Raw genomic sequence first — 26,314 nt, 5'->3', positions numbered from 1 at the left:
TCTCCACCATTTTCCACCATTTTTGTATTGTTTTTTAGGATTTTTTTCTCCTAAAACCCTATTGGTCTGATTTTCTCAAGGACCTTGAAGACTTTGCTTGTAGTTTGAAGTTCTTAGAAGCTAAACGGAAAATCTAGCTACCATTTCTTGAATCTAGGGTTTGAACCATTTGTACCAACAACTCTCATTTCAATTTGGGTTTTATTTGTTTATGATTTAGGAGTAAAAGAAGTGTTCTTGAGAGTTCTGCGTCTAGGATCTAAAGTCTATGTCATGGATTTTAAGTCTTCACCAGAGGAAGTTCAAGATTTGGGATAAAACTGAGATTTAGCATAAATCTAGCAATGTTAGTTCAAGTTGTTTTGTGAAAACTATATACATGCCAAAAATATCCATTTTGAAGTATGTGTTTTACTTGATATATTTTAAAATATGTGGGTTATTGAGAATTTTGCATATGTGGTACATTTGGTTTAAGCAATCTTGTAAAATGCATATATTTAGGATATTTGGGTATTTTGAAAAATAAATCATAAGAGTGTTCTTTTGATGATTTATTTCTCATATAGGATTATTTGATGTTAACACACTTTTAGTATTCTTAATCATTCGAAAAATACATGTGTTTGAGTAATTGGACATATTTTGGGTGTCATTACTTATTTGGAAATGTTTTCTAAAAGTTATGGCGTGTTTTGTGATTTTACCCAACATTTGAATCGATAATAAAGATATTCACTTCTTTTGGGCATAAGTTGTATAAACTTTGGGTAATTGTATTGTATTGATTTATACTAACTTTTATTGAATAATCAATTGAATTGTTGAGTAATTGACTCGGTTTTGACTCAGATGAGTCTTGGGGAACATTCATCCAGTTTTATTTGCTCAGGTCTTGGAGAACATTTATCCAGTCTTGGGGACATGATATGTAGTTATTGCATTACTATTTGAGAAATATATGTTTTGAGTGCGCTGGTCATTCATTAGAGTCATGTAAATTAGATTATAATGCATTCGATCCATAAGCATATGTGTCAGTCGTGTTTTGCCAAACGAGGAGTTTTGATGTTCTGGTCTTGGAGCAATAAAGTTAGTCAAGTGAGGAGTTTTGATGTTCTCAGCTTGGGCCTTTTTGGTGTTGGCAAGAGAGAAATTTTGAGGTTCCCTTCTTGATATATTTGGTTTGGGATAACGGAAGAGTTTTGGTGTTTTTGCTTTAGAGCCTTTGATTTTAGGCAAGTGATAGAGTTTTGATGTTCTCATCTTGTAACTTGGGAATTGACTAAGTAAGGAGTTTTGATGTTCTAATCTTAGCTCAATAAGAGTAATTATCAAGGCTTGTATGTTGGGGATGATTTGCTCGTCATCATCTCGATATGGCCTACTTAGTGTTCCGACTACTTAATGAAAGCGGGTCTCCCCCGTCATAGAAAAGTGTTATTTATGGATATTGTATTATCCACGTTTTCGATGTTATTTTTGGTACGGAGTGTATCCCTACTTATGGTCTTGTTATCTTGGAAACCATCCATGTTTTGTTGTTTTAGGCATTGAACCTTACCCATGTTCTTTGGATGTCTTGGAAAATAGAGTTCTATCCATGTTTTTAGTATTTGAATCTTAAATCTTCTCACGTTTTGGGTGAGTATTAGGTTTTGACTTCATGGTAAAGTGGGTTCTTCAGTCACCAAGTTTTCATCATGAAAATGATGATCTTCAGAAGTATGTTGCTTTTATACAAAATACATTTCATTTATGAATTGTAATTTAAAAAACACCTCTTCCAGTTTTACTATTTATAGTAAAAAATGAAAAGTGTTTGAACTCACCAGATGTTAAGTCTAACCCTTTTTATTTGTCGGCATATGCGTCATGTCCTTTTTGGGGAAATGGTACTAACGACAATGTATTTAGAAAATTTTAAATTAGTCGCTCTTTTCAGATTTGAAAGTGTTATAATTGACAACAATAAACTAACTTATTTTTGAGATTATTGAAAATAACTTATTTAATATGTTAGCTTATTGAAATGCTTATTTAAATGATACTTGAAATAACGTTTCAATAAGTTACAAAAGCTTTAATCCACTTTGTTTTGAGTTATGCCTTTAGTACTTTCTTAAAGACCAAAAACCCTGTTTTTTTAAAGAACCAATTATTTTCCATTCATTTTTATTGGCTTTTATTATTATTTATTAGAATTATTATGAATTATTATTATTAGTATCATCTTGTTACATTACAATTCAATTAAGACAACAATTATAATGTTCAATTAATTACTATAATCAAAAAAATTATTAGGTATTTAATAATACTTTATATCACGAAAGCTTATTAAAAATATGAATAAATATATTTCTTTAAAAAAATAACGTAAACGTTATAATATTTTATTTTTAAATAGATCATGTTATATTATGTAATGTTATAATTGAGTAATTTTTTAGGATGTCTTTTTGGTCAATATATATTTGTCAACTAACTTATCAGCTAGTTTTTGACAAATGTATTTAATTTATCATGTAATTCTTCAGCTAACAACTAGCTTAGAGCATCCACAATATGATTGCTTTTTAATAAAAGGTTTTGAAGAGTGGTTTATAAGAACTTGGTTTTAAACAAGAATCAACTTTTGTTGAAATATGGGAGTCATAAACTCAGCAGAAAATGACGTATTCCTCCAAGTATCTATACAAAAAAAAATATGATGGGTGTTTCAAAATTTTACCAAAACGAACAACCACCATTTGATGTTGTATTTGAATCCAAGCCAAGGGACTCAGATTGTTGTCTCTACGGTATCCACACAAATGGTCTGAACCAGATTGACGTCCAACGCCAAGAGATAATATCCTCTTCCTTCCTGATTGCTAGATACAATCTCCAACTCTTTGGAGGAAAGAAACAGTAGATCGTGGAATATAAAGAGAAAAATTGATCTGGGGATAATTTTGCAACCAGCTTCTACCATTATCTCATAAGGGTCTTTAAGAGATGGTTCTTATAATAAACAAGTATTATAAGTAACACTGTCGGAAGAGTGATACATGTTTTTAGAAGATCTCATATCTTCTACAGCATGCTTGTCCTTTCACACATATATATTATATTTGACAAGTCACTACTTGTCAACTCATACTTGACACTTGTCAAACGAGCTAGTTATAATCTGATTATATTCACCAGAAGAAATAGAGGTTTTAGCAACGATTTTTGTCGTTACTAAAAGTCAATTTATCATTACAAACAGTTTATAGAAACAACTTGTCGTCACTATAGCTTCTTCCTGAAACATGTAGTTGCTAAGGGCTCATCACTGAAACTTACTTTTCTTGCAGTGATGTAATCAAATTAAATATCACAAAATCATATATAAATAATGAAACATTTTAATTATTTATTCTCCTTATTCCAATATACATTTTATGCGTGTGACCTGTTGGGAGTTTATCACGTTGGCAACAATTCAAAATCCTATTTATAATTATAAACGATGAGTGACATCTACCAATATATCATTGTTACCCAAATGATAATGTTTAGTGATTCAGCTGATCAACAAATTGTGTGATCATTATCAGTGTAGACATTTAGGTCCCTTTTTTCTCGATATCCAGATTGAACACGAGACATGTATGTGTCATCCTCATTATGTCCTATCTTTAATTTCTCAATTCTAAAATATACTAATAAGACAGGTATCAGTATCATATACTGACTATATGTGCATGCATATATTTCCTCAGTACTATTCAATCGAGAGACCCACTGATATCACTCTTGTCATCCAAGAGAAACAAATTATGTCTTGATCCATGCTAGTACTACTAAGTGATATGTGATATACCCAACAACCATTCTGTCACCACATATGGAATAGTTAGAATCAGTTATTAAAGTACACCACTCACATAGAGTAAACTCTATGATCTCAAGTCAAAGGACTATATGTACAATGACCATATAAGAAACGTCCAGGGTCGGCCCTGGCTGCGTGCAGCCCGTGTGGCCGTAAAGGGCACCAAAGCCCAAAGGGGTAACAAGTTGTCATCTATTACTAGTTTTGGGTTTAAACATTTGGGAATTAAACAACTGACATTTAACTATAAAAACAGGCCCAACGCCTAGTAGTGATGAATACTGAATGCATATCGTGAACTAGTTAACTCCATCATTCAAACAACTCAATCTAATTTCTATTGTTCTTCAAAGTTCTACTATTTCGATTTTCAAGGCATGGAGTTCTATTTCCAGCCGATTAACGGTCATGAAATTAGATTCAATTGATTTCTACTGTTGATTGAACTTACCAAGTTGTTGTGTAAGTCATATTATGATTTATGAAGCTTTAAATCTTTTTTGCAAAAAAATCTAAATTTCTAACTGATTATTATAAAGTTGGGTCATGTGGTCATGTGGGTTACTGACCTATTAGCCTAAGGCTAAGGGGATTTTGTCATTCTGATAATGAGTCTTCCTATTTCATATTGAAATATCTGAGAATTGAAATTTTCAATATACATGAGCACATCACTGTATCAACATAGCTGGAGCACACTGCACAACATTAACAACATATTGTGATATTGTCTTAATTATTGAGCACATGTTCTTTGCAAATGCGTAGTAACATAGATTATGAATTTTACAATTTATTATTGTTCTTTTGACTTTTGTTTACTTTGAGGTTTGACATTATCGCATTAGATTTAGGGGACATTTGATTGGTTTCTTATTAAGTTCTGTATAGATAAAGTTGTCTGTATGAATTAATCTGTTTGTATAAGTTGAAAAAGTTTTTTCGCAGATGTAAGGAACGTTTTTTTAGTTGGAAGGGATATGTTTGGAAAAAAATAAAAACTTGGCTTTCTATATAAAGCTCTCCCTATAAGCTTACTAGATAAATCACTTTCTATATCATTAAGCCACTATGAAACAATCATGCATAGTTGAGCGAATAAGTTGTTAGTTTCATTAACCCTATTAAGCTGCTAACAAATAAGCCCTTAGCCTTTAGTCGTTAGAAATGTAACTTTTGAGTTTTTACTTTTTTCTTACTATGATTGTAATTTGGATGTAATTTACTATTTTAGTTAAAAACTAATTATAGTTTTCCTTGTCTTTTAAGTCTCATATATTAAAATAAAGTTTCTATTTTGCTAATTTCAAATTGGAAAAGGAAAAACTGGAAAAGAATGAAGCATGATCTTAATCCAGGATTTATCCTTTTATCATTCTATATTTTGTATTCAGGGTTTTTGTTTTTATGTCCACCCCATTGTATTTTTTTAATTATAATTAATAAAAATCAACATGGGGATGAAATACTTAGCTTGAATAAGTTCTAAACTCGTTAAAAAATTGCATGTTTCGTTGTTTCATTGGCTTCAAAAAAAGGCTTATGGCCATTTTTTATTATTTTTGCACAGAACATCAAAAAATATTAGGACCGGCCCTGGAAACATCTATGACACTCATATGGCATCCAATGAAACATTCTCATAACGAGTCATGTCCGGTATGTAAGATCCTATATTGTACCCATATATGGATTCTATATCTCCAAAGAATCCCTGCATATACTTGCCATACCATATTGATTCAACCTAAACCTAAATTAATATTTGATTAGACACATTTTAGAATACATTATTCTAAAGTGATTATTACATTTAGATATATCACAAAATAATATGTAATCATAATAAATGAGTAGTATCTTTCATTCAATAAACCATGACACAATATCCAAATAGAATCCCTCAATATAATTGGCTTTTAAACATATACATTAACACTTGCAATGAATTCATAAGCATATGAGTCGGTTTTATGGAGTACGTAAGGGATGAGATTCTCAAATCATAACATGGAAATAGACATTGTGATTATTATGTAATTTCTAAGTGAAGGAGTTTAACTTGAGATTCCTTTTGTTTTATTGAAAATAGGCATTGTGATTATTATGTAATTTCTAATCCATCCCTTACTGTCGTATGGAAATAGGTCTTGTGATTATTATGTAATTTTCAAATGAACGAGCTTATTATCTCCTTGGACTAAATATTGGATTTGGTTGATGTCAATCCATCTGACTATATAGTAGGTTTGGTTGATGTCATTGTGCATTTATCTATAAGCCTATTAGCGTATTTGACTATAGACTAACATCTGTTGATGTCATGGTATGCTTATCAATGAGTAAGACTCCTATAACATTGGTTTGTGACTTACTTATGTGTTCCGTCACGATAAATGGTAAATCGGGTCTCCCCCGTCATTTTCGGATGCTTTTATGCCCTTCTAAGCGTAAGCGTGAGTTAATCGTATAAATAACTTGATTAAAGCTATGTTTTTCCGTTTTAATGTTTTATAACTTTATTCCTGGTCGTGTAAGTATTGAGTCTTGGTTGCATATAATTAGGTATTTTGATTAACGATTGTTCATCAAGAAAATGGTGGGTTTTCGGAAAGATGTTGCTTTTACGATAAATATATTTCATTTGCAAAATTATAAATTTAATCAACAACTTTTCAGTTTTACCGTTACATGATTATGATGAAAATTGTTTGAACATACTAGGCGTTAAACATAACGTTTTTCCTTTGTCAGCATGTGCATCAGGTTGTGGGAAAATGGTACTAGCGACACTGTGATAAGATCAGTGCTAGATAATTGCATGAGAAGGTTTTAGATTATCGTTGATGTCTTCCGCCTTTGGAGATAGCGACAGTTATTGGGTTATAGTAACACCCGACCTTAATTTAGTCTTCTTGTAAGAGTTTATCTATCTTTTGTTGATGATGATCTTAGATTAGATATTCGAGGTAATTCAATTATTAATTAGTAGAAAAAGAATTTACTCTTTATTTGTTGTATTAATGAAAATTTTAAATCAACGGCTGTTTTCAGATTTGAGGTTATGACACGAAAGTTCATTTCTTTTCTCGTGGGGAGATTTTATAGAGGTATGGCCGAAGAAATGGGGGATTGGTTTAGCTTTTTGGGGTTTGATTTGTGAAATGGGGGAAGAAGAAGAATAAGGAGGTATGGTTTTGTGTTTGTGTACATAAATGTATCTATATATACTTACTTATATATGAAGTAATGTAATATTATAGTAATCATTATTATTTAATTAATAAATAATGTAATGTAATGTAATATATGTTTTAATTTTTTAGAAGAAAATTAAGTAAAACAAAAAAGACAAAAATACCCTTTATTTGATGGACATTCTTTAATAGAGTTGGTGATTGAGAATCATTTTTAGAACAAAATACAAACGAGAAGGATGATTTCTGTACTTATCAAAGTTCAGATCTTAATTTCAGACCTTTCATTAAACCTCAAAGGTCAAGATTAAAATTAAAAGTTTACTATATAAAAATATTCTTAACATTGATTGTAAGAAAAAGATTAGTAAAACAAAGTTTAAAAACATTATTTTTATTGAAATCAGACAATTTTTTTGAACTTATTAAAATCAAACAAATAAATATTAAACTTACTAAAATCTAAAAATATTGTAATAATTGATTGTGTGAGAAAGAAACTAATAAAAATGAGTTTTAATAAATGGTGTTGTTATAAGCACATATATTTATGTTAGAATCAAGTTAAATCATACATTAAAAACATAAAAAGTAAGTTTTGATATTGATGTATATGATGATAAATAGGTTAAGAGTATCTAGGCATGACAACGGGGCGGGAATGGAACGAGTTTTGTAATCCCCGGCCCTGATTTGAATAACATCCCCCAATCCCAGCTCTGGCCTCGGTCCCCGACGGGTACAAGATTAACATCTCGTCCCCGGTCAAACATATGTCAATCCTCGGTCAAATCCCGATCAATCCCTGATCAAACCCCATAAATAATGTCCTTTATTTGATTCTACTGGGGATCCCCAGCCTCGGGACCCGTTTTAGTGGGAAATCCATGTCCCCGTTCGGGTCGGGTTAACCGGGTTCCCTATCGGGTCGGGACAAATCACCATCCCTAAGAGTATCTTCGACATATTCTTTAAAATAGAAAAATGAGACTTTGATAATAAAAAAATAGAAAACTAGAGAAAGTTATGAGATTGGGTTATTATTATTTTAAATAAATTATTTTTAAAAAATTGTATTGAGATGAGAAATTTATATAATATTTTAATAATATAATAAATGTTAAAATCTCTAAAATAAAGAATCTATTAGAGTTAAATGTACTTCTTTCTTAAAGATTTCCATTTTTTGTTCATGGTTGTAAAGAAATTACAAGAAATATGTTAGAGATATTTTTAAAGATAGATTTAAGCATCTTATAAACTAGCTGATATAGTTAACTTTTGTCAAACGTGATCTATTTATCAATTAGCTTATCAACTAACAATTAATTTATCAACTAGTTTATCAAACATAGCCTTAAAGTATTTATATCAAGTTTGATAGGTAGTACCTTTTAAAATTTCAATGTATATATGATATTTAGTAATATAATTATACAAAAAAATATTTAATATTAAGTTCATCATGAATGTATTAATAAGACGATTATAATGATTTACTGGATCTTAATTTATATATAATTATTTATATTAATATGATAAGTATGTAAATTAAAAATAAAAATATAAAGATATAAAATAAATTAAATAATTAAAAGTAGAAAATATGATTAAAAAATTAGAAATGAATTTTAATATTATCTTAAAAAACATAGGAAGTTTCATAGAAGGTTATCCAATTCTAAGTTTAGAGCATCTTCACTTTTTTTTTCTTTTCAATTTATTAAATTAAGAATTCTTTTTAAAAGTTTACAACAGTAGTTTCTATAATTTTTTTCTTCTCATTAATTCTTTTAAAATCAATAATTATTATATTAATAAATATAAAATAAAGAAAATAAAAAAAATGTCACTTCTCATATATGTTTTGATAAAATTAAGGTTCTTGTTTAAACATCTGGAGGTAGGGGTGCTCAAAAATCCGACCAACCCGATCAACCCAACCCAATCTAACGCGAAATAACCCAACCTGAAGCAACCCGATGTCTAATCGAGTTGTAAAATTGTCAAACCGTAGATTTTGGGTTGATATTGGGTTACTATTATTTGAACCCAACCCAATCCGGTGAACCCGATATCCTTTTATTTCTTGGATTTAATATGAGTGTTGAATTTCTATTAATATATACATTAGACAATTACACTATCTTGTATGCTTTTCATATACACATATTTTTAATTTATTCATATCTTTATATAACTCATTCATATATATGTTCAGTATATATATATGTAAATTGAGAAAATTAACTGAATGTGATATACGTAAGAAATATGGATAAGTTGTATCAAATGGTTGATGATGAAAAAGAAATTATGAGTAGAGAAATAACATATTCAAGGTTAGAAGAATATTTTAATATACCAAAGTATCAACCCAACCAACCCGACTAACCCGACCAACCCGTACGGGTTGGGTTGGGTTGGGTTGCACTTTGGTTTGAGTTGGGTTGGGTTAAAATTTTTCCAAACTGCAAGCATTGGGTTGAGTTATTCAAATGTCTTCAACTCAATCAACCCAACCCAACCCATGAACACCCCTATCTGGAGGACATGAAATTCTTATAAAAACCTTTTTATGGTGGTAGGTTATTGTAAGCTGCTACATTTTTTGCTAATAGATATATAAAACAAACTTAATTGAAAATGAGGTAGTATGGTTGAGTTCTGATGAAAATGAGAGTTAAAACGAGAACCATAATAAAAGATTTTCATTTTTGAACGTACATTAATATCAGATGTAATACATCAGATGAATTCTCATATCAAACATAATTTATGAATAAGTTTGAGGGGATGTTTGGCAGTTGCTGAATGATTCGGTGCAAAATGATTAAGTGGTCAGAATGATTAAAAGACTCTTATGATATAGTGCAAAATGAAATATAATTATTTGGTAATTGTTTAGAATGAAATTATGACACTAAATGATTAAGGGGGACCTAAGATACAAAATCATTCAGAGGGTTTTAAAACCATTAAAAAACAGATTTTTTTTGCCAAACAAGATTTACCTATTAATGATTCAAACATTATCTTTTAATAAAACTATTAAAAAGTAAACAAACAATTTTTATATTAAAAATAATAAAACCTCTTATTATTTTTGTTTTGTTTGAAAGTCGAGTTAGCAATAAATAACCTTGATTGGGCAGCGTAAACTTGAAAGCTTAGCTGTCAAATTGTGGTGCGCCTGTCACCGGTAGCAGACGAAGGAGCACTGTGACCTCCCCAAAACCCAAAAAGTACCAAAAATCCACTCATCAAAATATATATTCATCTCACTCCTCCATTCTTACTCTTTCTTTTAAACAAAAATCAATCCCCAATTTCATCTTCATCTTCATCTTCATCTTCATCAACAATCCATATGCCCTTTTGAACCTCATATCCACCATCTTCCATGGTTTCTGTTCAAGAATCACACGATTCCAATCCGGGTCGATTCCAGATAACCCGACCCTATTACACCCCACCTCCTTCCTCTGCTGCTTCTTCACCCTCCAGGTTCCAGAAGCATCTCGGTCGCTCTATGCGAACTGTTCGCTCTAATCTTTTCCACTCTGAATACACCGACAGTTGCTCCTTCGCCTCCACCCAACAACCCCCAACTTCTCTTCTTTCTGAAAACCTAACTGATTCCGTCATCGATGTTCATTTACAGCAACTTGCTACTGCCACTGCTAAGTCCAAAACATCGTCTTCTACCGTCTCTTCCGATGATTTCCTCGGAATTTCTCAAGTATTCAGTGATTTCTCGGCCTATAGCAGCGATATATCCGGAGAATTGCAACGCTTAGCGTGCTTGCCGGAGGATTCCAACGAGAATGATTCCAATCAGGAGCAGAAGCCGGAGCCGGAGCCTTGCTTTGGGTTTTTGCAACGGGAGAATTTTTCTACGGAGATTATCGAGAGTATCTCGCCGGAGGATTTACAACCGACGGTCAAGATCTGCGTCGATAGTCTCAGCTCCAGCTCCGTTGCCGTGAAGAGGTCGGCGGCGGCGAAACTGAGGCTGCTTGCGAAGAACCGATCGGAGAATCGTGCGTTAATTGGTGAGTCCGGTGCTGTCCCGGCACTGATTCCACTTCTCCGGTGTGCCGATCCTTGGACTCAAGAACATGCCGTCACTGCCCTACTTAATCTATCTCTTCTCGACGAGAACAAACCGTTAATCGCTGGCGCTGGAGCTGTGAAATCGTTAATTTACGTTTTGAAGACCGGCACCGAGGTCTCGAAGCAGAACGCGGCATGTGCGTTGCTTAGTTTAGCCATGATTGATGAAAACAAGGTCTCGATCGGTGCTTGCGGAGCGATCCCGCCATTGGTGTCTCTGTTAATCAACGGTTCAAACCGAGGAAAGAAGGACGCGTTAACAACTCTGTATAAACTCTGCTCCATGAAAGCGAATAAGAAGAGAGCGGTGACGGCAGGCGTTGTGAAGCCATTGGTGGAGTTGGTGGTGGCGGCCGGAGAGGCGACAGAGGAACAAGGGGCTGTGGGGATGGCGGAGAAGGCGATGGTGGTGTTGAGTAGCTTGGCGGCAGTCGAAGAAGGTCGGACGGCAATCGTAGAAGAAGGTGGGATCCCGGCGCTGGTGGAGGTGATAGAGGACGGTGCATCTGTGAAAGGGAAGGAGTTTGCCGTCGTAACGCTGCTACAATTGTGTGAAGGGAGTGCAAGAAACCGAGGATTGTTGGTCGGAGAAGGTGCAATTCCACCTCTGGTGGCTCTTTCTCAGACTGGAACTGCTAGAGCCAAGCACAAGGTAACATCTTTTGATGAAAAAGTTATCATCAATCTGGGTTTTTCATTTCATCAGTTCTTGAATTAGTTTGTTCTTGCTTAGAATTCATATTTGAACATAAGAGCATCTCCAATGGTAAAAATGAAGACTTAGGTTAACCATTGGAGCAATGACTTAATGAAAAGGTTAATCATTGGAGCAATGACTTAATGAAAAGGTTAACCATTCGAGCAATGCCTTAATGAAAAGGTTAACCATTGGAGCAATAACTTAATGAAAAGGTTAACCATTAGAGCAATGACTTGATGAATAGCTTGACATCCAAAAGTTGTGAGAGCTTTTAGATGACTTGCCATTAAAGTGAGTATTTGTTTGAAGATGATTTTTGTAGGGTGGAAATTTGTGTGGCAAATAGATGCAAATTATCTAGGAATAAAAAAGATTGCTTTACTTTCTCCTTGTGAATTTAATGCATAATATACCACTTTTTAATGCTTGATGTACAAAATTTAACAGTATTGTGCAGGAAAAGGATCTTTTATAAGATGTTTGGAAACCATAATCATGAAAACATACATCATATCCTCAAAGTAGTTGCATTAACTATAAATTGTTGAGGAATGTGAATGTTTTTGGGATAAATGCATCTTTTCAGACATTTTCTTTTCAAGAATGGTCACATTCTTTTTCAATTCAATGATGGTTCATTGGCATTTCAATAATTCTATTTGCTCGTATGTTTTTTATAGCTGTTTTCAATTTGGGTTTCTGTTATATATTAAAAGAACGTCTGAATGTTAAAAGAGCCAACTTTTTTGCAGGCTGAAACACTTCTGGGGTACTTGAGGGAACCAAGGCAAGAAGCTTCTTGTTCAAGTCCAAAGTAAAGGTAATTTGCTTTCAGATGATATAATAGTAGTATGTGTCTGTTGACTTGTTGTATATAGGAATTTTCTCTTGTACAGAGTGGTTTTGGGAGTCTTTTTATAAAAGAAAAAGGAGTTGAGTAGTAGTTGTAATTAGTATCAAGATTAGTGACAAGAAAGCTAAGCTGACCTTAGGTTTTGGTTTGTTCATTCTGTTTCTGTTTGTTGTAAAAGAAACAGAGAGGTCGTAGCTTTGTTTGCCTATTATGTTGTCGACTTGAGAGTTAAGATTCATATAATTTGGTGCGATATCGTTTAGGAGGGTGATATTGTAAGTGCACCATTCTTATATATATATATATATATATATACACATATGTTGTTCAGAATCAAGGCTTCTTTTCAACCTTTTATCTGTTTTTGGGTACGTGGAAATGGGATAGAACAAAACCCTGTTGTCCTGTTTCTTGTCATGGCAAGACGGGCAGGACATGATTGAAAGAGACAAAACAACACATCAAAATAAGTAGAACAAAAATTAAGAAGATGAGACCAGATTGTTAAATTACTAAAATACCCATGTTAAATTAAAACCCTAATTACTTGCAGAATTCTTTACTAAAACACATAGGTGGCTTGTGATCCTATTTTGGTTTTAGTTTTTGTTGTATGGTCATTCTTGATCCAGTAGTTGGTTGGTAAAAAACATGATATAAATGTCCTTTTGTTGGATATCCATCTCCTGTATTGTATCATTTGTGGTTTATATTTGAAATTTTGATGAATTTATGTTAAAAGATAATAATAAAAAGAAAAGAAAAGTAAAGTAAAGCAATGATGGGGGTGGGGTGAGGGTCCAGTTCATTGGTGTAAAGGGTGTAGCTTTCCTTCAACTGCACTGTTTGTTGGTCCTACAAAACCATTGGCATGTAGCAGCATTGAATCCACCAACCCCACAACAACTGTCCTTTTTTCATACAAGATAGACATACATACATGGGTGATTGTATTGTATGTATATTTTGTTTGTATGTCGACATCGTTTCATATCTATTTATGGTGAAAACGTGTACCCGATCGATACGTTGATGATGAATTGGAAGCGACGAGAGTTTTTGAACACAAGTTGCATCGAAGCCGTTCAGTCGAGTGCAGATGGATTGGTTGAACTAGAATTTGTTAATTGGTGTGTGTTAGCTGGCAAGTAGTAGGCATGGATAGGACCGTCTCCAATCATATTCATTGCATCCTGCCCTCGGATTTGGTTCCAAGCAGTAACATGATCAAAGTAACAAAATATGAGAATACCTATAGACTTTTAGTGTCAATCACATGTGATTAAGAGCTGTTCTATTCAATATGAGAATACATATACCATACTGTTATTTTTAGGGTCAATCACAAGTGATTAAGAGGCTTACGTACCCTATATCATATGTAATTTTTAGTGTCAATCACATGTGGTTAAGAGCCATCCTATAAAATATGAAAATACCTATATAATATGGGATTTTTAGTGTAATATCATATGTGATTAAAAGTCTGACGGGTAAGCCACGTTACACGCATACCCTTGGTTTTATACTTCAGCTTTGAGGATGATGGTGGATATTGGTGAATGGATTCACCTTTCAAAAAACTTGAATTATTGTGTGCATGTGCAGTTATTGTTGTGGTTTGTACATTGGTAATGTGGATGCTTTCATACCATGCTATTGGACCATCAATAATAACAAATTTGATAATGAATGATATAAAAAGTTAACTAATAAGTCAGATGACAATATAAAAGCTAGATATTTGGTTAATTATGTAAAATGGGGCATAATTGGAAGTCTATAAAGCTTATTGAAACGATACTTAAAGTAACTTTTTAAGTGAGACTCTTTCGATAAACTCAAAAATAAGCTGAACTTTTAAATCAACATGTTAATATAGATTAAAACAAATCAGATTTAGTGCAGTGATTAGCACATTACTGAATGTGATTTGTCGTCCTCCAACTTACTAGAACATAAGGGTTGGTTGATATCTCTTTAATTTTTACTTTACTTGAAAAGTTGAAGAGGATGAAATATGTGTTTTGCATATTTACTTGATATCTTGTAGTTGGATTGACGAGCAGGATTCGGGTACATGGAGAATACGAGGCGTAAATAGGCATGAGAATTGGTCCCTCGTCTCCGATTACTTATCTCTATCACCGTCTCCGTTTCCATCCCTACCGGGGAACATAATCACATCCCCATCCCCATCAGGGAACGGGGATCCCCAACGGGGAAATTGAGATTTTTTTCCCCGTTTATGTAAGTTATTAAATTAAATATGTGAGAGGTCATACATGTTTAAATCTCAAACATTTTCAATAAACCTAAACCAAAATGAATTTAATTTAATATAAAATAACCACAACATCAAATAAGAATTAGTAACCTGGAATTAAAAAAAAATCAATTTAATCCAAAAAAACTTAAAGTCACATGTACCAAAAAATATTAAGTAATATAAAACCATATAGAGTAATATACAAAACTTATCGAGTAATTGTATTTTAACTTGACATCCAAAATTTTACATATTAACTCCCAAAAAATAATAATTTTAGATTATAAACTTAGTTAAGAAATAAGAAATTATGAATTACCGCTTTAGTTGAAATAAATAATATACACATATATATGTATATGTATATCTTTATATATATAACTGGTACGGGGTGGGGTGGGGCGGGGAGTACAATATCTGTCCCCGTCCCCATCCCCGATTTAGCGGGGAATCCTGTCCCCAATCGGGGGTGGACTGAGTTCCTTGACGGGTCGGGGCCTATTCTCATGCCTAGGTGTAAATAAGAATTGTATCCCTCTATCACTTCTTGCCTCCTCCCTGATCCCCATCAACCCTTATCTATTGTGATTGTTGTTACTAGGGATACTATTGTCATTTTGCGTATTTTACAACGAACGAAACTAATGATCTTGACTTTGTGGATATCTTTGATATTTGTTAAAGTTTTAGGTTCATGTGAATAAGTCAAATATTTGAGTTTTGGACAAAAACGATACTAACAAGATTGTAGGGGCTTGCTCAATTTCTTTGGCCGATCCTCAATTTCTCTGTTGATTCATGAACCTATCAATTTACCAAGCAATCTCTACATCTAGTCGTAACTTGAAATTAAACCGACTCAAAAATGGTGTTGAATACGTTGACAAGATCACTGCCATTTTTTTTTACTGATTTCATAATGATTTCCATTTTGTTCCCACAACCATCATAATCTACGTACTACAATTACTAGGATTCATTCAACTTCATGTTTTCGCAACAACCCATAAAACCCATTGTCATCTCGTCATCACTGCTCATGGTGGATGTCTACCCACGATGCCCCAAAAGAATATGAAAACTATGTTCAATAGAAATTTTTGCTCGAACATAGATCTTGAAGCTTCAAAACCATGTTCATTGGCCATTTTCCTTGTAAGTTTCTCTCATTTATTTATATTAGAGTCAGACACTGCGTGTTGCACGATGACGAAATTTTTGTTATTGGTCAGACGTAACTAAGTTAATATGAAATATAATTTGATAAAGGACAATTGATAAGATACAATGTATAACAATTAATACAATGACGATACATTAATGCAAGTTATTTTCATTTATATTGTTTATTTTATTGAGGGAGATTCGTATTTTCTTTTCTTTTTGTAAACGAAATAATGTTATGATCTTGACGTGAAATTTGTACAAACATGATTAATCACAAATGTAAAAGAATATCAAACGTTATATTTGATGGACGGGTGGGAAAGTATTGTTTCCATTTAACTTCTCATACTTGATTTATAACCTAATTCATTCAACCAAAATTGAAATTGGTCGCACAGAAAATTATAATTAACCAGTTATTTGAATAAAAAATGAATATGGGGTTTCTTCGTATCAACACCTAACATCTTTAACAATGATATAAAAACACTATGAAACCTAGAAAGTGGCCATGTTTACGATGAACGAAATTAAGTATCGAATCCTAACATATTCAAACCTATAAAATGTCTTGCACACAAATTACATGTAAGTTGAATCATGATTAGAGATGGTAAATTTAACTCCAGAATACAACACACAAAGAATGCATGCTACTTAAATCAATAATCAATCTATATTACTTTCTAACTTATTAGGATCAATACCCGAACATGACAATCAAATCTATAACGACAACAATTTGAGAAACAACACTCACCTGGTTCCTATCTATCGTTGCTTTAAAACCCAAGAAGCCCTTTATTTCCACCCTCTACTCCTCTTTGTCAATGTCGTCCTTCACGACTACTATCAACAACCCTAAAAAAACCCAAAGGTTTTACTCTCTCTCTCTCTCTCTCTCTCATCTCGTTACTGTTATGGATTTAAACCAATCTATCTCCTGGCATACGATCACAAGTTAAAATACTAAGCAATAAGATAAAATGCATCACAAATTTTGTCCAAAATCATTCTCTCCTTCGAGTGTAGGGATTTCAGTATGAGAAAGGTCCTCGGGAGCACCATGTGATTGTGATTATTGATGGCTCCTCGTGTAGCTAATTGAGCCAACTCACTAACAAGACGTTGATTCAGAAATGAAAAAAAACGACATTGAAATAAGAATACAAAATATTTCGTTTTTGAAAGGAAAAAAACTATAATATGAATACAAGATGATTGGAACTCAAATTATAGGAAAGGAGTTTATTCAAACATGTGTCAATAAAAACTTAATAGAGATGGAGTAAATGAACTTTCAAAGGAATGTCAAGGAAGACTGAACCTCTAAAACTAAACCAGATTAAATTTTCCATCAAAAAATTAATAGCTGGTTTGAAGCATCTGCAACTTAAAATGAAACCTGCTTATTGTTGATATGGTTAGTTCAAAACTAAAACTTCATGCACAAATTCCTATAGACATAAAGGAAAACATTCAATTTTCACGATAGAGCCCAGTTCTTTTACACTCATAACATACAGATAGATATTACATATGGAAGTTCATGGGGATTAAACTTGTCTTAGTTCTTCTGGTTTTAAGAGTTACATTCAGTAATTTGTTTTATAAAGATGATGATCAAGAAGTAAGTTCACACTGCAATTTGATTATGATCTCCATAAAAATTAGTAGATATAACAAATTCATGATCACCACCTCAGTGAAAGGTTGTAACATTAATTTGTCATCTTCTAAAGGAACGTTTGATACATTGTTTCATCTTTAATGGTGGAAAAATCCACTAATAATATGATGACTAAAAATAAGTATAAGCTTTCTTATATATACCATTTTGTTCAAAATTTTCAACTTTTCATTAATGTATGATAACTAAAACTTAACCACAATTCACCATTTGAGAATATTAAATTCTTATGGGGTCACCTCAATACCTCAAGGTTTTTCTTTTGTATATATAAAGAAAGATGAAGATTTACCATTTGGTTGGTTTTAATTTAACCATGGTTATAGATTTCAAAGAGGGTCATCCTAATAAAACAACCCTCTAAGGATTTACCGTTTATATGGTTTTGATTTTAACCATGGTTATATATTTCAAAGAGGGTCATCCAAATAAGACAACATTATGAGTCAAACTTCATGATTGACACAATGACATCAAATGCACCTTTCTTATACACACAATTTTGTTCAAGTCTTTCAATTATTCACCGATGTGGGACAATTAAACTCAACCACATTTGCGAATACTCAATTCTCATTGTGTTATATATATATATATATATATATATAGAGAGAGAGAGAGAGAGAGAGAGAGAGAGAGATAGATAGATAGATAGATAGATAGATAGATAGATAATAGAGTTTTACATATATATAGATAAATTGATTTAAAATAATACAATTGTAGAGTGTCACACCAATACTTTATCATCTTCTTTTGTTCATTTTAAAAATATTTATAAATAGATACTTCAACATCTTTCTTTTATGTATATATAATTCACCACTATAATTTTTTTATTATTTTCTTTGTTTTCATTTCTCCCATGAAATTTCATAACTATAATTTGCATTTTTTTGCTTGGTGCTTTTTTTAATATATTATATTGATATTGATTGTTAATTGATTTCAAATTCGTTCTTTCCTCTTTTTACATATCTACCTCACTATTCGAATATATCAAATTCTCATGATAAAAATTTGGATAATCTAAAATGAGTCAACTATGTTATTTAACACAAAAACATATTTTAATTTTTTTTATATTTAATAGATCTTTTTTTGTAAAAATAAAGTAGGCCAAACTAAGGCAACCATATGAGATAGAAAAAAAAATGCATAAACTATTTCTTTCTTATACTACAAACTTATATTTTCTCATCAATACGGAATGATGAAACTCAACCACATTTCAAGACTTCAGAATTAATCAAATCTTATGTTGTCAAGTCATCATCCATGGTTTCACCCCCTCTTTTCTTATACTCACTTCCTACGACCAAACATGCATCTTCTCACCAATGTCGGATAATGAAACTCAACGACATTTCAAGATTTGAGGATTGCTCAAATATCATGTTGTCAAGTCATCATCCATGGTTTCACCCCCTCTTTTCTTATACCCATTTCCCACTACCAAACATGCATCTTCTCACCAATGTCGGATAATGAAACTCAACGACATTTCAAGACTTGAGGATTGCTCAAATCTCATGTTGTCAAGTCATCATCCATGGTTTCACCCTCTCTTTTCTTATACCCACTTCCTACTACCAAACATGCATCTTCTTACCAATTTTATATAAGTAAATTTGTTTTTACAAAAATAAAGTAGGCCAAATTAAGCCAACCATATGAGATGAAAAAAAATGAATAAACCATTTCTTTCTTATACTCAATTCCTATTTTCAAACTTATGTCTTTTCACCAATGTGGGATGATGAAACTCAATAACATTTCAAGATTTGAAAATTACTCAATTCTCATGTTGTCGAGTCATCATCCATGGTTTCACCCCCTCTTTTCTCATACCCACTTCCTACTACCAAACATGCATCTTCTCACCAATATCGGATGATGAAACTCAACCACATTTCAAGATTTGAGAATTGCTCAAATCTCATGTTGTCAAATCATCATCCATGATATCACCCCCTTTTTTCTTATACCCACTTCCTACTACCAAACATGCATCTTCTCACCAATATGGGATGATGAAACTCAACTACATTTCAAGATTTAAGGATTGCTCAAATCTCATGCTGCCAAGTCATCATCCTTGGTTTCTACTTTAATATAGATATATAAATATAGATATATAGATTTTTTTCGAATCCCATTGCATCATGGTTTGCTAAAACAAGTTATGGACCCTAATTGATATGAATCAAACCATGAAACTCATGAATTTTCACCTTCTCTATGGTAAGACATATCACTAGTATGGTTTCCAAAACCCTCTGGTTGCCATTTCCTTTAGTACTATTTCGTTAATATATGTATGTTGCCAAGAAAAATTTTAGAATTCCAAGGGGAGCATGTGCTTTTTTTGGCTCAAACTTGGCTTCATATTCCATCTCAAGATTCCTCTTAAATGTTTTCTAATAGCTGTAAACCACACAAACATATGACCTAACCTTGATGCCTCTTTTGTTTACAAAACCAGTGAGTAGAGTAGGAAATTTTGGTTAGGTGAACTCTATCGTTGATTTTAGTGAATCATCAGGCCGTTTTATGCAATTGGATTTTCAAGAGGATAAAAGGGTTGAGAGTTAAGCTATAATACAGGTTTGGAAGTGCGGACTGTATAATTGTATAAGCTATCTAGAACCTGGAGTCGTTAGATGCCACCATATGACAGGGTGAAGGGGGCAACGCCACTAGCGGTTGTATGTACTCTAAGGGACTATTTACTAGATGTTTACCATGCTGACTCCGCCAGCAAAACTGACTCGGTCAACACACATCGTATACCAAATTAAAAATATGAACGAGATCTGACTGATATGTTGACCAAGAACATACCATGCTAGCCCCATATGATGCTTACCCCAGTCACTTTCCATGTTTCCAGATTTTCCCTTCACAAAATGTGCGATTAGGTTTTCAACGCTAGTTACTCGTCATTCCTCTTCCCTCCTTCCGCTTCTCGTCGCTCCTCCTTCTTTGTTGCTCTCGGCCCTTTTCACGCCACCACATTTCTCCTCTTGGTATCATTCTTCCATCGGTTTTTTTGAAAATATTGCGTTCCCTCTGCCCTTTTGAAGATTGATTTTGTTTTCCTTGAAACAACTAATTTTTGTTCTTTGATATTATATCTTTGATTTTGTTGGATTGAATTATTATATTATAGTTCAACTTCTTGTTCGTTGTGATTATATCTCGATTACTTCCACTAACCCCAATACTTGTGTTTTGATTCCCTATTATGAACACAAACCATCATCATAATCTAATGACCAACTCACAAATTGTTGAAGATTTTGATACTTCTGCACTTAAGAAAATCAGAGGCATCGATTTTTCACCCTAATCCTCCGTTCCTATGGAACCTCTCAAAAGGGTCTCTATCCATTGCAGATTTTCTGTCATTGGCCTTAATAGTCAAAATTATTGAATACTTGACGATTGCAAGTTCATGATAATGGATGAATATATTTGGACTTTTTTTGGGTAGAGGGGTCTATGTTTTTGATTCCTATATGATATTTCCATCTTCATAAGTACAACACAAATCCATATTTTGTTGATCCCTATGTTGGCTGCAATATATGTGCAGATGTGGTTCATTTGCTATAACTAATCACATAATACATGAATTTGATGTTGTATTTCCCTTATCTTTGCTTGTGTGGATTTAGCCATTATAGTTGCTTAAGATAGATCATTTTGATGGTTTCTGATGCATTTGGTGTGCTTTGTACAATTTCCATATGACTATACTTCGATTGGAAGCTTGTTTTTAATGGAAAATGAAACTTAAGATACAAAATTTCAATCTAGATCTTGATTCACGTTTCATTCTTTTCAAATGGGTACTAAAGAATTTGTAATTTTCTCTACAAATTTATTTTCATTATGTTGAAAATTTGATGAAAAGATTTTGGGAGTTTCTTGATACTGATTGCAGTTTAGCGGCTCTAAGAATTGCATTATGAGTAATTGTATGAAGCCAATGGTACTGAACAAAGCCAATCCCCTTGTTCTACTTTATGGTTTGGATTTTGATTTTCAGAACAAATTTATTACAACCCACTTCAAAATTTGTTATGGGTTTTTATAGTTTCTAGTGTTTCTTGATCATTTCTTGATGTGGGTCCTTTAAAATTATAGTTATTATTGTCAATATTTCTTGGTTTTCTTGTATGTGTTTTTGTTTACTTTATTTACTGAAAATGTGTTGGATAATGAAGAGCTTGAATTGTGTTGGGTCTTTTCGACATAAGTATGGAATCATATGAACAATCATCAGAACCCAAAAAACACGTGGGTTAGTTGGAAAGAAAATGTGGTAGGAACTTCTTGGAGTGTTGTATACAAGGGATGTCTATGAATGGAATTCAAGGCGGTAGCCTTAAGATGCACTCATAGAATAATATATTGGAAATGTGGATCCTCTCTCTCAGTTTGAGGATGATTCTTTTATCTAACAAAAAGTACTTCTCTCTTTATTCAGTGTCAACAATCATCATTGAGTTTGTTCAGTGATCGCTGAACAAGTATTGTTTCTCTCAAGAGACAAGTATTCTTCAAGAAGATAAAATTCATACCACAAGAACCTTTAGTGATATCGAAGATAAAGATGAAGATAGAGACAAATAGTCCGTGATCTGATGCGGTTTCAGTGATTACAAGCTTGTCTACAAATGTGTGAAGTCTACTCAAGATTCAACATACACTGAAGAAACCTTAGAGTTATTCCAGTGTCAGTGATCAAATGAATCTTGTTAATCAAGATTAGTTTTTGTCTTATCCTCCTACACATAAAGGACAAACCCATACCTCTCAAAGTAAAGCACTCGTACGAAGTCACCCTATTTTCTCCAAACGTGCTTACCTACTTTGTGAAAAACCACTATTCATATATGACAAAATCTTGTATATCTGAAGACAAAGAACAAGCTCACTTCTAGAAGCTTTCCACGTGCCTTGTACTGTCTGACTTGCATTTAATGCAATGGGTATAAATAGCTGAGAAGTCCCTCCTTCTCAGATACTTGAAGATCAAAAAATCTACCCAAGAAGAGACACCCTCACAAGCACAAAATTCTTAATCTTGCAAAGTTATATTTACTTTAAGTGAAGAGCATCCCTTAAGCTCTTCCTTTAGCGAAGTTATTGCTTCTTCTTTTAGCATCTTGCTTTCTATATCTTGTGTGTTCCCTAGATTGTTTTAGATAAGTTATGTATCTTATCTTATTTCGTAAATAGTCTGTAAATTTTGTATTGATCTTCTTTATCAATAAAGGATTTTAAAAAGTGAAAGTTATTGTGTGTTTTATTCACCTCTCTTCTACAAACTGTTACCTTTAAACTATTGTAGATCCGTCTGGGACCAACAACAAACATTAAAAAAAAAAACACTCACAACTTCGTTCTCACTCAAAGACAAATGAAGAATCACTATGATTATTAGAGAGATAAATATTTGGTATGCTCTAAAGTATGGAATCAAACGAGTAATGTCTATAACCCATCAAAAAACATCTTCAATCTATCAGAAGAGGGATGGCAGGCAAAGAAGAAGGTCAATTCCTTTGTTGGTTTTCTAATTTTAATTTCCTTATCATTTTTCTTTTAGTTATATATTTTTACCTTTTTTATAGATGAGTTAATATGTTGAAAAGTTGATAAGTGAACCACTAATTTATTCTCATATTGGGACTTGGGAACCTTACTCTAATTATCCTAACCCTTCGCATTTTTACTAATGTTTCTAACCTGCCTTTATTAGTTGATGATCATAGCTTTGATACCACACAAGGACAACCTATTTTCGATCAAGCACTACCTATTTCAACTCAAGGACCACCTATTTTCGATCAAGAACTACCTATTTCAACTCAAGGACCACCTATTTCAACTCAAGGACCACCTATTTCAACTCAAGGACCATCTAGCTCGGTAGAAAAACGTTCCTCTCATTCTAAAACTAGAAAACTGAAAGCTAATCAACCATTGGTAAGGGAAGAGAAGTTGGCTCATGTGGTGACACATGTGAAAAACATTTTTGACAAACCATCGGAGGACAGTGATATGGATGCTTGTATGTTGAAATTGGAGAAACTTGGATGGGAAGGTACACCATTGTATGACTTCACACTTTCCCTTTTTAGCCAAGGCATAGATCATAAAATAAATTGGCTATATCTGAAGGATGAGAGGTGTGAATCATGGATTAAATTTATGACACGCCAACTTAAGTTAGATTAATCATGTGATGTTGTATATTGATGCAATATTTAGACTATTGTCTTATGGACAAATATGGAACTTTATTACTTTGTATGGACGGATATGGAACTTCATCACTTTCTGGTGTTATGAATTAATATATTAAGTATTATGTTATGTTAGTTTTTAGTTTTGCTGGTTTAACTAATGTTTTTGTTGTTCTAATTGTATGTTAAAGATTTATGTTATGTAAGAAACATAATACAATATTTTTTTTTCTATTTTATATTTGCAAGGTCATATGGATCGTAATCAGTTAATGATGAATGTGGTGATTGCGTATTGGTATTTGAGAAGAATAAAAAGAATAAGAAATAACAATTCAAATTTGACTATACATGTATATACACAAGAATTATTACGTGGGTCTAATACGCAATGTCATGAACTGATGCGTCTATCTCATGATGCTTTTACTCTTGTGTAACCATTTTAAAGAAAACAATTGATTGCAATCAGATAATCGTATACGTGTTAAAGAAAATATGAAAATGGTCTTAACTATTATTGGCCATAATGAACGCTTTTTAGAATGGTTAAACAAATATTTCGACATTCCACGCGAACTATTCATATATGTTTTTATGAAGTTCTAAATAGAATGATGGAGTTCGCAAGAGAAGTCATAAGGACAACATCCTTGGATGGTACTTTGAGCATGTCAGTGAGAGTCAGAAACCTCAAAGAAATATTTATGGTATATTATTTGTTTTTATACTTTGTAAAATATGAACAGTTCTTGTGATATTATTATATATAATTTGTGGTTTTATTATAGGGGGTTGTAGACGCACTAGATGGAAATTTGATTATGCAGTTGTGCCCATAAATCAACAAATATGATATAGAGGAAGAGGAAGAGGTGATTGCTTTCAAAATATTTTAGCGATGTGTGATTTTAAATACGATATTCACATATGTTTGGGATGGATGAGAAATCATTGCACGTGATGCTAGAGTTTTGAGGGAAGTTGCATTTTGACCCCAATTCGAGATTTTATTTCCTCCAAGTATGTTATCCTTTTCTAATAGCTAAATATTATTATCTTTCTATATTTTTTAATTTTATCTGTAAATGCAGATAAAAATTATCTTTGTGATGTTGCATGTCCAATACCCGTGGATTTTTGACTCTGTATGGCAATACAAGGTATTAGTTAGCTGATCTGTGTTGGGCCACCGATGATTTGTTGATGACCTTTTACTCTATACTTGTACTTTGAAATATTTTGGATTCTTTAGATAGCTTGGTGGAAATCATAACAGTTCAGCGACTCAAAGAGTAGCCAATGTCAAAAGATGAGCATCAAGGGATGTGGATCGAAATGCAACATCCAACTTGCATAACAAACTTCTCCCTGCCGATTTACTTGATCGGATAGTCATCTTGACTATCGGCTGGTCAACCTGAAGATATGCCTGCAGCAACCCTTTTTGAAGAAATCTCACCAACGTTGTCCTTGAAAAAGAAATTATCTAATACACCTAGAAAGGCATGTTTGTCCTTATCTTGCTCTTGTTGTGACATTTCAAGAAATGGTAGAAAAGTGTTTCAGAGATATGTCTTTTTCTTTTATACAATGAAAAGGACGCCCCAAAGATTTATGAAGTCAACTCTGAACCCTATCCCCAAGTGACAAATATTCACATACATTTAATGCACATTGTGGTATTTAAAGCAAAGTGGTTGCACCATGCAAGGTTATGCTTTCAAAAAGTTCTCTACATGATATAGCATAAATCGTCAACTTTCTCTCTCAAAGGCATATAAGTTCTTGTGGTAGTTGAGTTCTTTTATTCTTAGTGAAAGATAGTGAGAATATATTATAATCTGTTTTATTCCACATAAATCTTGTTTTTCCAAGTTCAATTCTTAATCTTGAATCAATAGAACTAAATTAGGTAAAAAGAAATTGTGTTATTGTATTAAACCCCTCCCCCTTCTACAATAACCTTGTAGGGTTGCCTCATTATTTCTGGACTAACAAGTGGTCTCAGAGCAAGCCAATTTAATCCAATAAACTTGATATGTAATGGTATCCCCTTCATATGATGTTTCTCTTCCTTCTTTTCAGAACATCATCATCAGCTCATATGACAATGGATCAATTGCAAAACCACCAAAGTTCAACAAAAATAACTTTGCTTTGTGGTTGTATGATGTTGTTTATGGAAGGTATGGAT

General features: G+C 32.8%; 1 protein-coding gene across 1 annotated transcript; it reads left to right on the top strand.

Annotated features, from left to right (window-relative positions):
- Positions 1-10,428: 10,428 nt before the first annotated feature.
- LOC112523082 (U-box domain-containing protein 4-like) lies at positions 10,429-12,990 on the top strand. The gene is made up of 2 exons (XM_025132523.1): positions 10,429-11,830; positions 12,631-12,990. The coding sequence occupies exons 1-2, from the start codon at positions 10,466-10,468 to the stop codon at positions 12,694-12,696; spliced, it is 1,431 nt and encodes a 476-aa protein (XP_024988291.1). The 5' UTR covers positions 10,429-10,465; the 3' UTR covers positions 12,697-12,990.
- The last annotated feature ends 13,324 nt before the right edge of the window (positions 12,991-26,314 follow it).

The sequence above is a fragment of the Cynara cardunculus genome, assembly GCF_001531365.2.
Source record: "Cynara cardunculus var. scolymus isolate 2C chromosome LG 12, CcrdV1, whole genome shotgun sequence".
Taxonomy (NCBI): Eukaryota; Viridiplantae; Streptophyta; class Magnoliopsida; order Asterales; family Asteraceae; genus Cynara; species Cynara cardunculus.
This window is presented reverse-complemented; position numbering and strand designations above follow the sequence as displayed.